Genomic DNA, 14,917 nt, shown 5'->3' on the forward strand with positions numbered 1-14,917 from the left:
GGAGGTTGCGGTGAGCCGAGATCGCGCCATTGCACTCCAGCCTGGGTTCAGGCAATTCTCCTGCCTCAGCCTCCTGAGTAGCTGGGATTACAGGCACGCACCACCGTGCCCAGCTAATTTTTTGTAGTTTTAGTAGAGACGGGGTTTCACCATGTTGACCAGGATGGTCTCGATCTCTTGACCTCGTGATCCACCCGCCTCGGCCTCCCAAAGTGCTGGGATTACAGGCTTGAGCCACCGCGCCCGGCTCAACTTCCTCTTGTTTAAACAAGTTATAGGGCTCACTGTTATCTCTTTCAAAATAGATGTTATTATTATTATTATTATATTGAGTCAGTTTTGCTCTTGTTGCCCAGGCTGGAGTGCAATGGTGCAGTCTTGGCTCACAGCAATCTCCGTCTCCCAGGTTCAAGCAATTCTCCTGCCTCGGCCTTCAGAGTAGCTAGAATGACAGGCACCCACCACCATGCCAGGCTAATTATTTTGTATTTTTATTAGAGACAGAGTTTCACCAGTTTGGCCAGGCTGGTATCAAACTCCTGACCTCAGGTGATCCACCTGCCTCAGCCTCCCAAAGTGCTGGGATTACAGGCGATGTTAACTATTTCCTGAACTTTCCTGAGGGATGGCCATTTCACTGCAAGCTTCTCACTGCTTTGTTCTTCTGTATTACAAATGTTTCCCACTTCCTGCTTTTTAGTATGTTCACACTTCTTACCTTCTCAAACTTCGCCTTTAGTGATGTATTTCAAATGACTTTATGAGTTTCACTGGGATTTAGGGGAGGAGGTGAAGGCTCCCCAGTCTGCCATCCTTTTCCTCAATAAATTTGTTTTGAGAAACAGCTCCCTCGAAAGCATTTTCTTCCTTGTCAGCCGCATCAGTCTCCTTTGAGTGGAACTCTCTTCTCGTCTCCTCTTGAATTTTTTTTTTTTTTTTTTTGGGAGACGGAGTTTCGCTCTTGTTACCCAGGCTGGAGTGCAATGGCGCAATCTCGGCTCACCGCAACCTCCGCCTCCTGGGTTCAAGCAATTCTACTGCCTCAGCCTCCTGAGCAGCTGGGACTACAGGCACACGCCACCATGCCCAGCTAATTTTTTGTATTTTTAGTAGAGACGGGGTTTCACCATGTTGACCAGGATGGTCTCGATCTCTTGACCTTGTGATCCACCCACCTCGGCCTCCCAAAGTGCTGGGATTACAGGCTTGAGCCACCGCGCCCAGCTCCTCTTGAATTTTATGTGAGTGTTGCACACATCCATCCACAGTGTCAGCTACTCTCTAACATTTGTAAGCCAATGGTTCAAACATCTGTTGCCAGCCTTTACCTCCACCTGGGCTTCCAGACTTACCTACATTTTAAATTAATTATTTATTAGTTTTATTTATTTAGTTTTGAGACAGGGCCTCACTTTTGTTGCCCAGGCTGGAATGCGGTGGTATGATCACAGCCCACTGCAACCTCGACCTCCCAGGATCAATCAGTCCTCCTGCCTCAGCCTCTTGAGTAGCTGGGACTATAGGTGTGTACCACCATGCCTGGCTAATTTGCTTGTTTTTTATTTTTTCTGTAGAGATGGAGTTTTGCCATGTTGCTCAGGCTGGTCTCAAACTAGGATCAAGCAATCCACATGCCTTGGCCTCCTGAAGTGCTGGGATTACAGGCGTGAGCCACCATACCCAACCTATTTTCTGTTTTTACAGACGAGGTCTCACTATGTTGCCCAGGCTGGACTTGAACCTCCTTGCACAAGTGGTCCTCCCACCTCAGCCTCCCAAGTAGCTGGGACTGCAGGTGTGTACCACCACACCTGGCTTCACCCACACTTTTATCTCCAATAAAATGCCGCATCTCTAAACCCAGCACCTACCTTGAAGCGCTGATCCTCCTCCTGTAATCCTATTTCAAGGAATGACACTGCCATCTGGCCACAGCCTGAATATCGTCCTGATCTCTCTGCCTCCTTCCCCATGTCTCACATGCAGCCGCTACCAAGTCATGTCAGCTCTGCCCCGTGCATACTGCTGTCCTTCTCCTCCCCACAGCCACCACACCAGCCCTCATGCCTTCTGAGACCTGCCCTCCAGAGCAGTGTACATGCCAGGAGTGTTCAGTGGGCACAAGTGGTTTTATTGCTTCTGCCTGGGAGAGGAAGCCCTGGCGGGAGCAGGGACACAAAGAAGACACGGAGCTGCACCCTGCCGGCAGTGTGGATGCTGGGGGCAGGAGTCCAGGACTGAAGAGCTGTCCGCGTGGGAGCTGGAACCGCTGAGGAGGTGCACCTTGGCCTGCAGAGGCCACCGGCTGGAGAAGGGGGTCCCAGCCTCACCGATGCCGCTTTCGGATGCTCTGCAGCTCCTGGTAGATAGTGCTGAAGCTGGGCCGCTGCCCAGGCTCATAGGCCCAGCACTGCTCCATGAGCCTAAACACGGCATCAGGACACAACTCTGGGCAGGGAAGTCGGCCCCCTGTGAGGAGAGGCACCGCACACCAGGCATGAGGAGGGAGTCTGAGGCCCTCGGCAGACTCTCGGGCATATCATGAGCCATAGGAGCTGCTTAAGATGCACTGTTCTGAAGCACGCACTGTTCTTCACCAAGAGCCCAAAGGACACAGGCCTGGCTTCTGACCCCAGCCCCATCACATGCTAATGTGGGACCTCTGCCAGCCTGTTTTTCCAGCTGATAAAGGCACTATTAATCCCCACCACACATGTTGTGATAAGCAAATGAAATAACGTATGACGTAGCACAGAACAGGTGCTCACTTGGTAGTAGGTACAGGGTTACTCTTTTGTTGTTGTTGTTGAGATGGAGTCTCGTGCTCTCACCCAGGCTGGAGTACAGTGGTGCGATCTCCACTCACTGCAACCTCCACCTCCCAGGTTCAAGCGATTCTTGTGCCTCAGCCTCCCAAGTAGCTGGGATTACAGGTGCCCACCACCACACCTGGCTAATTTTTTGTATTTTTAGTAGAGATAGTTTTGCCATGTTGGCCAGGCTGGTCTCAAATTCTTAGACTCAAGTATTCCACCCTCCTCAGCCTCCCAAAGTGTTGAAATTACAGGTGTGAGCCACCACATCGGGTTTTTTTTGAGTCCAGGTCTCTCTGCCACCCAGGCTGGAGTGCAGTGGCATGATCTCAGCTCACTGTGTGATCCTCTCGCCTCAGCCTCCTCCGTAGCAGGGACGACAGACACATATCACTACACCCAGCTAATTTTTGTATTTTTTGTTTTGTCTTTTGGTCTTTTGAGACAGAGTTTCACTCTTGTCACCCAGGCTGGAGTGCAGTGGCACAATCTCGGCTCACTGCAGCCTCTGCCTCCTGGGTTCAAGCAATTCTCCCACCTCAGCCTCCTGAGTAGCAAGGACTACAGGCCGTGCCACCACACCTGGCTAATTTTTGTATTTTTAGTAGAGACGGGGTTTCACCATGTCGGTCAGGCCAGTCTCAAACTCCTCACCTCAGGTGATCCGCCCACCTTGGCCTCCCAAAGTGCTGGGATTTCAGGCATGAGCCACCCTGCCCAGCTGGGTTATTCTTATTATGCCCGCTGGGAAGGTTGGCGTTAAGGGAGTTGGAAGAATGCGGCTAGAGCAGCAGGAAGAGGACACAGACTGACACTGCTGTCATCACAGGGCACTTACCCTTCTCCACGAACTCCCGCGTCTGCTGATTGCTGAGGTTGGGATAGGGAGAGGCCCCCAGGCTGAAGGTCTCCCAGAGCAAGATGCCAAAGCTCCACACGTCACTCTCGGAGGAGTAGCGGCCTGCAGGGGAGCAAGGCAGCGTGAGTGGATCCTCCCTGGGGCCAGGGCGAGGCAGGCGACAGGACCCAGGCCTGCTGGACGGGGACCAAGTACCGTAGTTAAGGGCCTCAGGTGCGGTCCATTTCACGGGGACTTGTCTGAGGCCCCCTGAGGATGCGTAGACCCCATCAGCTTCCTCTCGGGACATCCCAAAGTCACTGATCTTCAGGACATTCTTCTCTGTCACCAGGCAGTTCCGAGCAGCCAGGTCCCTGGGTGAGACAGGACAGGGGCTTGTTTGGCCAATGTCCCCTGCCCAGCCCTGGCTGAACACTCTAGAAAAGTCATGGACAAAAGCTGCTCCCGGCCCTGTGCACCCCTATCTACTGGAGAGACCAGCCCCCTGCTGGAGCTGCTGCCTGATGCTGGGGGACTGGGGGTCAGGCGTATAGGCCCTGTGACTCTGGTCGGGTGTTGGCAGGGCACGTGGCCGCCACCCACTCACCGGTGGATGCAGCATTTGCTCTCCAGGTACTCCATGCCAGCAGCGGCATCCCCCACCATCTGCAGCAGAGTCTTCACCCGCAGGCGGGCCCCCTCCGTGCGGAGAAAGGTCAGGAAGTCACCTCCTGCAGGTGGGGAGGACACCTGCTGAGCCTCCTGTGACTCGGGTGCCACCCGGCCAGGCTATGCCCCCATGTGGAGCTTAGCGCCCCACACTCACCCTGCACAAGCTCCATGACAATGTAGATGGGCTGTTTCTGGGTGCAGACGCCAATGAGACGCACGATGTTGGGGTGGCTGTACTGCTTCAGGATCCTGGAGGGCACTGCTGCTCAGGCGCCACGTGGCCAGGCTGCCTCCCCAGGGACCCCCAGGGATGATGGGAGAAGAGCTTGGCCTCCAAGGCCAACAGACCTGGACGTGTGACCTGGGGCAGCCTCTACCCCTCGGCACTATGAGGGGGCGCTACCCACAATGGGGGGGTCTTGAGGAGGGATTAAACACCACCACAGAGGCCAAGCACTTGACACTGTGCCAGGCACAGAGGAACTTCTGTGTGTGCCAGACCCGGGGTGATCAGTTTATCACCCACCTCGCTTCCTGTAGAAACTTGGCCTTAAGGTCAGGTGGGAGAGTCTCTCGACAGGACTTCACCGCCACCAGGCTGTTGTCAGCTCGCAGGCGTCCGCTGAACACTTCGCCAAAGTTCCCCTGAAATGGTCTTGGGCTCCCACCAAGTCCTTCCCAGTCCCGCAGCTCCTTCTCTGCTCCAGTTAGTCAGCCCCGTGCTCGGACTCCTCCCCCAGCCTCCCTGGGAGTTTGCCCCTCGCTGGGAAACTGAGAGCACAAGGAGTAGGCAGGGAAAGCTGCCTCCGACATGCTGCCCTCCATCTTCCAGGCTGATGTCCCTAAACCCTGCCACCCCTGTTCCCCTTCCTCTCCACCACCCCTGTGAGAGGAGTGACATGGAAATCCAAAACTCACTCTCCCCAGGGTTTCAAAAGCATTCTGATTTTTAGGAAAGCGACTTCTTCCCTAAACAGGTATCTTATTGCTCACAGCAACAGGATGTCTCCCTACACACAAGAGAGCTTGAAGGGGGGGTCTGGGTGGGGGTGATGAGGTCAAGGGGCTGGCAGAGCTGTCTGCAGGGCTTTTCAGGGTAGGTTCTATCCCCTTTCCTGGAGAATGGTGTGTGGCGGGGGCTGGGCAGGGAGTCAGGGTACAAGTGGGGAATGAGATGGGGCAGGGAGATCTCTGGGCGGTGCCGCGGGGGACCCAGGTGTGACACGGGAGAAGCGGCCAGCGACAAGGAGGCCGGCAGAGGCGCACTCACCCGTCCAATCTGCTCGCCCAACACCAGGTCCTCATGGTTCAGCACCCACTTGTCCTGAGGAAGAGAGGAGTTCGGGGATCAGAAATCTGAAGAAAAGCCAGGCGCGGTGGCTCACGCCTGTAATCCCAGCACTTTGGGAGGCTGAGGTGGGCAGATCACCTGAGGTCAGGAGTTCGAGACCAGCCTGACCAATATGGTGAAACCCCATCTTAAAAAAAAAAAGAAATCTGAAGTAAAAGGGCTGCTGGGCCCTTAGAAGGGCTAGACATCTCTGTCCATTTCTCGGCACCTCTGTGTGTGACCCGGGGTGGGACCACACCTAGATGACTAATGGGGTCCAGGCAGGCGCACCCGCCCGGTGTGTGCAGCCCGTGGAGTAGGAGTGGCCTTGACCTTCCAAACCTAGCGGGAAGCGGGACCCGAACTTCACTCACTCTGCACCCTGTATGTAGACGGAGGGCCTGGAAAGCTCTTTCTGCTCAGACCCTGGGTGGTCCTGACCCATACTCCCCAACCTTGTCACAGGGCATGGGCCGGGCTGGTTGCAGGCTCACCTTGGGCACGGGCCTATGCAGGACGACACCACTCTTCTTGGTGAGGGGCTGCTGCGTGCTCAACAGGTGGTCGATGAGCAAGGGAATGCTGGGAAAGCCCTCACCTTCCAGTCGGTACAGGTTCTGCAGGGCAGGGGACCCAGGGTCAATGGCCTCCATTCTTGGGGGGGAGCGGGGGCTGAGCCCTGGGCGGGTAGAGGGAGGGCAAGAGGGGAGGAAAGGGCCTGCCCAGGATCAGGGGCAGAGAGGCTTCCAGAAAAGACACCATCTGATGACGCATGACGTCCTGCTACCCCTCTGGGGAAGACACACAAGCTTCTATTTGGTTGCAGGGACTGGGTGGTCTCTGTGGCTGCTTTCAGCCAGCCCTACTAGGGAGGCATCACAGACCTGGAAGCTACCCACCCACTACCCAGCAAGTTCATTCCCCTTGGGGAAGGGAAGGGAGGGGAGAGTGAGGCCTGGAAGGCTGGGGTCCCAGCCTCACTTACGTCCAAGGACTGGATGATGAAGTGCCGGGGCAGGCCGTCCCACAACACCGACAGCACGTACTCCTGCTTGCCCTGGCTCTCCCGCACCAAGAAGTCCCCAGAGTGCGTCAGCAGCTCAGCCACCTCCGCCCGCGGGATGGCCCCGTGGTACCACAGCTGCTCATGCAGGGGCTTCTGCACCTCTGGAACGAGCTGCAGCGGTGGGGGGAGCTGGGCAGGGGAGGATGGAGGAGGGGCCACTCAGCCAGCTTGTTGCAGAGGCTGTGGGGGCAGTCAGGGGTCTCTCTCTTCCCCCTATAAGCCCCCAGTCCTCACAACCATGGAGTGGCATGCAGAGCCGTCTGCAGGCCCTTGGAGTGGGCAGTGGATTGGCCCAGGATCACACTGGGCAGAGCTGGGAATGGAAGCCTGGGGAGGATAACTCCGAACCAAGCTGGTGCCTCCTCCACCAGCCACAGGTCCCCCACCATTCCTGGAGCAGGGAGAGCCGTGGAATAGTCAGGGCTGCTGGTCCTTCCAGCACACAGGGGCAATGGAGAGGAAGGGGTACCGGGGAGGGAGGGTCCAGGGCCATCTGCAGCCTAGAATTGCAGGGAAGAGAGAACTTCCCAATAAAAACTGCCTGGGCAGTCTCCTCTCTAGGGCCTCCCAGTGATTAAACATGAAACACAGCCAGGTTTGGTGGCTCATGTCTGTAATCCCAGCACTTTAGGAGGCTGAGGCCGGTAGAGCACAAGGTCAGGAGTTCAAGACCAGCCTGGCCAATATGGTGAAACCCCATCTCTACTAAAAATAGAAAAAAAAAAAATTAGCCAGGCATGGTGACAGGCACCTGTAGTCCCAGCTACTCCGGAGCCTGAGGCAGGAGAATCGCTTGAACCCAGGAGGCAGAGGCTGCAGTGAGCTGAGATCGCACCACTGCACTCCAGCCTGGCAACAGAGTGAGACTCCAACAGTAGGGGGCCCAGGCTGCGTGCCACTCACCGAGAACTTGGGGCGGAAGATTCCTGAGATGTGGCTCTTAAGGATCTCCAGCGTGGGTGTCCTTCCCCCTTCTCGCTCCTGCTCCTGAGGCCAGGGACAGACGTCAGCAGGTGGCCAGGCTTAGGGAGGGGGAGGGTGAAAATGAGGAGTGCAGCCTCAGGTGGGCAGGCTGGTGGTGGGCAGTGGCTGCGGATGGGGCAGCTCACCGAGGATGATGTGGAGTGGCGGTCATCCTGCAGGAACAGCACAGGCGGGGGCTCGCCGGGGCCTAGCTGCTCCAGCTTGGTCTGCAGCAGCTCCTGCTGGGCCTGCAGCTTGGCCTGGCTGCACATCGCTACCTGCAGCCCCTGCAGCGCCTCCTGCAGCGCCTGCCTCTTGCCCAGCAGCTGCACCCTGCAGGCAGGGCCGGTGGGAGGGTGGGTGAGAGAGAGCGCTCAGTCTGCAGCAGGCAGCCAGCAGCAAGGAGGGAAGGCAGGAGGGAGGGAGGCCCAGGAAGCTGCTGCAGGCAGGGGCCCACTCACCGCCCGCGGGGATGGGTGTTCTGTTCTTCATTCTGGAGCTCCTGCTGCAGCTGTGTAACCACCTCCTGCCGACTGAACACCGTCTCGGTGGCCACAGCCAGCTCATCTGTCACTGAGGTCAGCCTGCACCCGAGAGAAGGGCAGCATTAAAGTGAAGCCCTCCTGCCCCCTCACCCATGTCCAGTGCATCCCTGCAGAGCCAAGCAAGCCTGGTCCCCTGGTGACAGCTCTGTGTGGACAGTGTCCACAACCCAGCCCTGCCTACATAAACACCCGTGGTCTGCTGGGAGCCCCGCCATGGCCCAGATGCAAAGCCACCACCCACGTGTGCTGCACGCTCTCCACGGTCAGCTCGTTCAGCTGCAGCTCCCCAGGCTCCAGCGGTTCACCCTCCTCAAGCAGTGACTCATCGAAGGTGACGCAGGGTGGGACGTCCGGTGCAGACCTGTGGGGGACAGCGCCCCGTCAGTGGACAGGCCGGCAGCCCCTGAGCCCAGCAGGAGCAAGGACCGGGCTTACCCATACTGTCGCAGGAAGCCTTGGTACTCAGCCTCAGGCTGGATGCGGGCAGCAGCTGCAGCCATCTCCTGATGAATGGACACCACCTCGTCCTGCACCAGGCTGCTAATCTCCAGGTATTCCTGCAGGATCTCCTTCCTGCCCCCAGATGGGATCCCCAGTCAGAGGAGCCTCAGGTTGGGCAAGGCTGGGCAGTTCAGACCCAGGACTCTGGGTTTGGAGTCAGAGTCAAAGTGAGGCTTGGGTTGACCCCAGCCTCACTTCATGCTACCCATGCGACTCTAGGCAAGTTATTTAATCTCTCCTTGATCTTCTATTTCCTCATATGTATAAGGGGGAAGCTGGCAGTTGTAATAAGGATCCAGTGGGCCGGGCACGGTGGCTCACACCTGTAATCCCAACATTTCGGGAGGTCAAGGCAGGTGGATTGCCTGAGGTCAGGAGTTCGAGACCAGCCTGGCTAACATGTGGTGAAACCCTGCCTCACCAAAAAAAAAAAAAAAAAACAAGGCTAGGAGTGGTGGCTCATGCCTGTAATCCCAGCATGTTGAGAGGCCGAGGCCGGCGGATCACAAGGTCAACAGATCTAGCACATCCTGGCCAACATGGTGAAACCCCGTCTCTACTAAAAATACAAAAATTAGCTGGGCATGGTGGTGTGCACCTGTAGTCCCACCTACTTGGGAGGCTGAGGCAAGAAAATTGCTTGAACCCAAGAGGCAGAGGTTGCAGTGAGCTGAGATCGCACCACTGCACTCCAGCCTGGTGACAGAGCGAGACTGCATCTCAAAAAAGAAAAAATCAGCCAGGCATTGTGGCACATGCCTATAGTCCCAGCTACTCTGCTACTCGGGAGGCTGAGGCAGGAGAATTGTTTGAACTCAGGAGGTGGAGGTTGCAGTGAGCCAAGATCGCGCCGCTGCACCCTAGCCTGGGCGACAGAGCGAGACTCTGTCTGGAGAAAAAAAAAAAAAAAAAAAAAAAGGATCCAGATGAGATCCTGTGTGCAGAGTGCTGTACAGGGAGCGCTCAGTAAACATGAGCTATAGTTATCCTTGCCTGGGTGGCCAGCTCTGCAACTCAGTACCATGTAGCCATCAACAAGCTGCCCACCCCCGTCCACATCTCCCAGCCCAGGCACACCCCTGGGCCCCAGCCTCATGTACTCACTTACCAACTCAAAATGTCCCATTGGTTATCTCTTAGACACCCCAACCCCTCTAGTTGAAAAATCAGGCTGGGCGTGGTGGCTCACGCCTGTAATCCCAACACTTTGGGAGGCCGAGGTGTGCGGATCACAGGGTCAAGAGATCAAGACCATCCTTGCCAACACAGTGAAACCCCATGCTACTAAAAACACAAAAATGAGCTGGGCGTAATGGCACGAGCCTATAGTATAGCCCCAGTTACTCAGGAGGCTGAGGCAGGAGAATCGCTTGAACACGATTGTGTGGAAGTTGCAGTGCACCGAGACTGCGCCACTGCACTCCAGCCTGGTGACAGAGCGAGACTCTGTCTCAAAAAAAAGAAAAAAGAAAAGAGAAATGAACTCCTGCCCTTGTCTCCTAAACCTCTTCCTCCTACAGCCTTCTCCACGTAAGTTAATAGCCACTCCATCTTCCGGCTGCTCCAGGCCAAAGCCCCAGAGTCACCCCGACTCCTCTATTTCAGGCTCCACTTCCAATCCACAGGGAAATTTCACTGGCCCCACCTTCAAAACAGCCCCAGAACCTGACCGCTTCTCAACTCCATTGCTACCTCCCTGTCCTTTTTGTGGCCAAAAGCTTAGGTCTGGGTTACTGCAAGAGCCTGCTTTCTGGCCTCCCAGCTTCTGTCCTTGTCCCCTCCAGTCTATTCTCAGCACAGCAGCCACAGTGGCCTTATTAAAACAGAAGTCAGAGCTGGGCGTGGCTCACACCTGTAATCCCAGCACTTTGGGAGGCAGAGGCGGGCGGATCACTTTGCACCCAGGAGTTAGAGACCAGCCTGGGCAACACAGTGAAACCCCATCTCTATTAAAAACACAAAAATTAGCTGGGTGTGGTGGCACAAGCCTGTAGTTCCAGCTACTCCAGAGGCTGAGGCAGGGGAACTGCTTGACCCTGGGAAGTGGAGGTTGCGGTGAGCCAGGATCACGCCACTGCATTCCAGCCTGGGTGACAGAGCAAGACTCCAACTCAAAAAAAATAAACAAAACCAAAAAACAGAGGTCAGATCATGCCATCCGTGCTCACCCAGAGCCAAAGGCCTCGATGGCCCTGCTGGACCCTCTATCACCCAGGAGCCCTCGATGCCTGACTCCTCCAGCCTTGCGTCTGACTCTGGGCCTGATGGCTGGGCTTAGGGCTGCGTGAGGGTAGGGGCTGGGGGCTGGGGGCCGGGGGCCGGGGCCCGGGGCTACGGGCTTACAGGATCCGAGCCATCTCCTCGTGCAGGCCCTGCAGTGAGCGCAGCAGGCTGGGCAACAGGCGCTGGTGGTGGTGCTGGTGATGCAGCTGGGCGGCCCGCACACCCAGCACGTAGCGGTTGTGGTGGGCAAAGAGCTTCCACAGGCTGCGTACATACTTGTCCTTGGCCTTGTCACGGTCCTTGTCTGCCAGATGGGGGTCAAGGGGTATAGATGACAGCATGGAGGCCCTGGCAGCCCCCACTCTCTGTTGACCTGACCCCTAAAGACAGGTCAGCCCTGGCTTCGGATTCCCTCACTGCCAGCAAGGGAAGCCACAAACCTTTGCTGGCCTCCTGGTACTTGCGCTTGGCATTAGCACTGTCCCGTGCCAGGGCTCGGTACTGGCTCTTCAGCTTCTCAATGTCCTGGCTGTGGGTCTAGGGAGAGAGAAGACGCCAGTGTGGGACAGCAGGTCCCCAAATGAGGAAGGTTCTTGCCTGGGATGAAGCCCTGGAAAGGTCCGGTCACCGGCAAGGAGCGCCTGGAGACTTCTGGGAAAGCTGGCTGCTGAGCTGAGGGTCAAAGGTCAGAGGGCCTGTTAAAGACAAGCCCCTTAGGGAGGCAACGAGGTGGACTACAGGCGACAGCCGTCCCTCCTTGGTCTGGGAGCAGTAGCCTGGTGGTAGGCAGGGCCAGCTGCAGGTGTGTGTGGCCTGTGCTGTCACACACCTGCAGGACATCCACATGTGGACAGGCCCTGTGCTGGGTCTCATGCCCCGGTACTGCCACCTTGAAATTCTTAACAATCTTTTAACAAAGTGCCCTACAATCTCATTTTGTGCTGGGTCCTGCAAATTATATTCTTGACAGTAGGAACAGATGAGAGCTGAGACCAGAGTTCTCGCCACAGTTCTCCTGTTTATGTGCTGGGATACATTGGGCAAGTCCCCAACCTCAGTTTCCCCATCTGTAACTGAGCTAAAGACCTCGACTAAATTAGTCTTTTTCTTTTTTCTTTTTTTTTTTTTTTTGAGACAGAGTCTTGCTCTGTCCCCCAGGCTGGAGTACAGTGGCACAATCTTGGCTCACTGCAACCTCCGCCTCCCAGGTTCAAGTGATTCTCCTGCCTCAGCCTCCCCAGAATAGATGAGATTACAGGCGCACACTACCACGCCTGGCTAATTTTTGTATTTTTAGTAGAGATAGGGTTTCACTATACTGGCCAGGCTTGTCTCAAATTCCTGACTTCATGATCCGCCTGCTTGGGCATCCCAAAGTGTTGGGATTACAGATGTGAGCCACCACCCCGAGCGGATCATTCTTTTTCCTAAATGGCCAGATAGTAAATAAATATTCTAGGCTTGTAGGCCATACAGTCTCTATCCTAATTACTCAACGCCATGGTAGCCACTGACAGTATGAAAACAAAGAGGCACAGCTGTGTTCCAGCAAAATTTGATACAAATAAGCCAGCCCTCAAATTGGAGATATCTCTTGGGGAGAGGAGTAGGGCCAGGGCTGCCACCAGGGGCCGCTGTAGGTCCATGGCAAGGCTGGGCTCTGCACTTGAGGAAGGGGTGTGGTGCAGGGAGGCTGACCCTCACACTGAATGGGGGTGACTCGGCTCCCAGATAAAGAGCCAGCTCCAAATCACAGCCTCTAGACCAAGGAGCTGGTGGGAGTCAAACCTGACACCACAGCCCGAGTCCTTGGTCTTCAGGGGGCCATGCTGCTGCCCAGTCGCTGGGGCCACTTGAGGAGCCTGCCTAGGTCGAAGGCAAAGAGACTGACCCTCTCATTCCTCTCCATGACTCTCAGAACCCAGTGCCAGGTGGCGCAGTGCGGAGGCAAGCACCGATTCTCAGCTTCTCATAGGCAAACGACTAGCCACTCATCCTTCCATTCCCAGCACTTTGCCCAGGCACAGAAAGAGCACAGAGACCTTGCTGCAAGCAAGCCCAATGGGGGGGGGGGAGGGGGGGGGGTGGTAGGGTGGGGAGAGGAAGCTGCATCAAGGTTGGAGCAGGCCAGGCCTGTGGTCAGGGACTTCCACTTCCCCAGTGAGTCCACTGCCTCTTGTGCAAAACCACCCCTTGGAGGCTCAAAATTTAGACAGAAGTGACCGAAGCCCCGTGCTGCCCACCTACCTTGGTGAGCTCCTGCTGCAGCTGCTGCCACTGCTCGCTGTAGGTCTTGCGAAGCTGCTGCCGCTCCCGGATGAGCAGGCTCAGCTTGCTCAGGGGCCCTGAGTTCAGGTCCTCTGCGTGCTGCCGCAGCAACCGGCTCAGGCCCTCTGTCTGGCTGGTGATCTCCGCCCAGGACTAAAGCACAGGAAAGGGGAGGCAGGGAGGAGGGGACCATGGCTCCCAAGCCTGGGCCTGCTAAATCTCCAACCGCTCCTCCAGAGGGCCCCCAGGAGAGGAAGGGGAAGGCAGAGCCAGCCAGCACCCACAAGAGTCCCACAGAGGCCCACCTGGCTGATGGGACTGTCCGGGATACCCCGGCCCTGGCCCCCGCTGTCCTGCAGGGACATGTGGTGGAGCAGCCCCGCATATTCCCTGTCACTCTTGACCCGCTGGGCCATCCACTTCCTCATGCCCTCCAGGAGCCGGAGCTCAGCCTCCTGCATCTGCTGCAGGACCCCATGGCCCTGGGGGCTGCACAGCTCCGAAGAAAAGCCCATAGTGCCGGCCTTGGGACAGAAAAGGGGCCAGCCCGGGGGCGAGGCAGCAGCAGGAGACACAGGCGTGGGACGAGGAGGCTGGGACTGGAGGGTTGGGATGGACTGCGGATGGGGGAAGGTGGGGTCCTGCTTCGTTCACACGCAGCCGGGGGTACACAGCAGCAGCCTGGCCTGGGCACTGGCCCTCATTGCTTCCCGAGCGCCAGAGGTCCCCTCCCCGTCCGGGAACAGAAGCCAACCTGGATCCTCCCTCCCCAGGCCCTTCCACCCAGCGCCTCTGACAGGGACACCCTCACCCAGGTCCTCGACAGGCCAAGCCTGCGCCAGCTGAAGCCTCAGGCGGCTGTGAGCCCTGCCCCTGCGGCCATCCCGGCCTTGCGCGGCCCCTACCCGCCCCCGGTGGGTCTCAGGCCCTCGAAGGCCTGCCCGCCTCCTGCCCGCTCCCCGCGCCGCCCGCTCCCCGCGCTCCCCCAGCTCTTCCAGGCCCCGGGGCTGGCGTTACCCGCGCGGGCAGCTGCTCCTGGGACGGCCTCGGACAGACTCAGGCCCGGTGCCGACCCCGGCCAGTTCCTGATTCCGCGCTTCCTCCTCCGCGGTTTCAGTTGGCCCCGGCCCCGGGGCGGGCCTGGAGGGGAAGGGGCGGGCGGGAGCGGCTCGACGGCCTCAACGCCTGCCAGCCCCCCTGCTCCGCGCCGCGCGGCCACGGAAACGGAAGGGAGGAGGGGGCCGGGAAAGAATGGCCCGGCCGAGCGCCGCCTGCACCCTGCAGCCCCCTGGGCCCCGCAGCGCCCCGGGAACACCGGGAAGGGGCGCGAGGTGAGGGGCGGCGGCGCAGGGCAAGGCCCCAGGCAGATGCTGGACCTGGGGAAGCCCGGGGTGTCAGGGGCTGAGGGGAGGCGCGCAGTCCTAGCACCAGGCCTGGGCCACCGCAGGGGAGGACGAGGGCACCCTGGGCCAGCCCTCCCCACTTCACGGTATCCCCTGAGGAGAGGCTCAGGCGCCAGCTTCCATTTGAATAAAATCTCCAAGTAAATATCCCGAACAGAGGCTGCTTCTCAGGGACAGGTCCTGGTGGCTCTGTCCCCATCCTCCTATCCCCAGGCAGGGGCTTCCTGTCCTAAGGGAGGCCTGGGGCAGTCAGAGGGCAGGGGCTCTGGCTCCCCCCAACAAGCCGTCTTGGTTC

General features: G+C 57.7%; 1 protein-coding gene across 2 annotated transcripts; it reads right to left on the bottom strand.

The window, feature by feature from the left end:
- Positions 1-2,110: 2,110 nt before the first annotated feature.
- On the bottom strand, positions 2,111-14,373 carry FES (FES proto-oncogene, tyrosine kinase). Of its 2 annotated transcripts, none has more exons than XM_032262424.1 (19): positions 14,237-14,372; positions 13,525-13,743; positions 13,199-13,372; positions 11,392-11,488; positions 11,072-11,255; positions 8,663-8,800; positions 8,469-8,588; positions 8,144-8,266; positions 7,829-8,015; positions 7,623-7,706; positions 6,639-6,848; positions 6,148-6,270; positions 5,594-5,647; positions 4,850-4,968; positions 4,478-4,572; positions 4,259-4,382; positions 3,868-4,025; positions 3,652-3,774; positions 2,111-2,469 (listed from the first exon to the last, which is right to left on the bottom strand). In XM_032262424.1, the coding sequence occupies exons 2-19, from the start codon at positions 13,732-13,734 to the stop codon at positions 2,327-2,329; spliced, it is 2,466 nt and encodes an 821-aa protein (XP_032118315.1). In that variant the 5' UTR covers positions 13,735-13,743; positions 14,237-14,372; the 3' UTR covers positions 2,111-2,326. The 2 variants fall into 2 exon arrangements, with proteins under 2 accessions (XP_032118315.1, XP_032118316.1); XM_032262425.1 differs by lacking the exon at positions 2,111-2,469 and adding an exon at positions 3,140-3,176 and having other exon boundaries at positions 14,237-14,373.
- Positions 14,374-14,917: the final 544 nt, after the last annotated feature.

Source organism: Sapajus apella, unplaced genomic scaffold (genome assembly GCF_009761245.1).
Source record: "Sapajus apella isolate SASKATOON/1434 unplaced genomic scaffold, GSC_monkey_1.0 scaffold129, whole genome shotgun sequence".
In the NCBI taxonomy this organism is placed as follows: domain Eukaryota; kingdom Metazoa; phylum Chordata; class Mammalia; order Primates; family Cebidae; genus Sapajus; species Sapajus apella.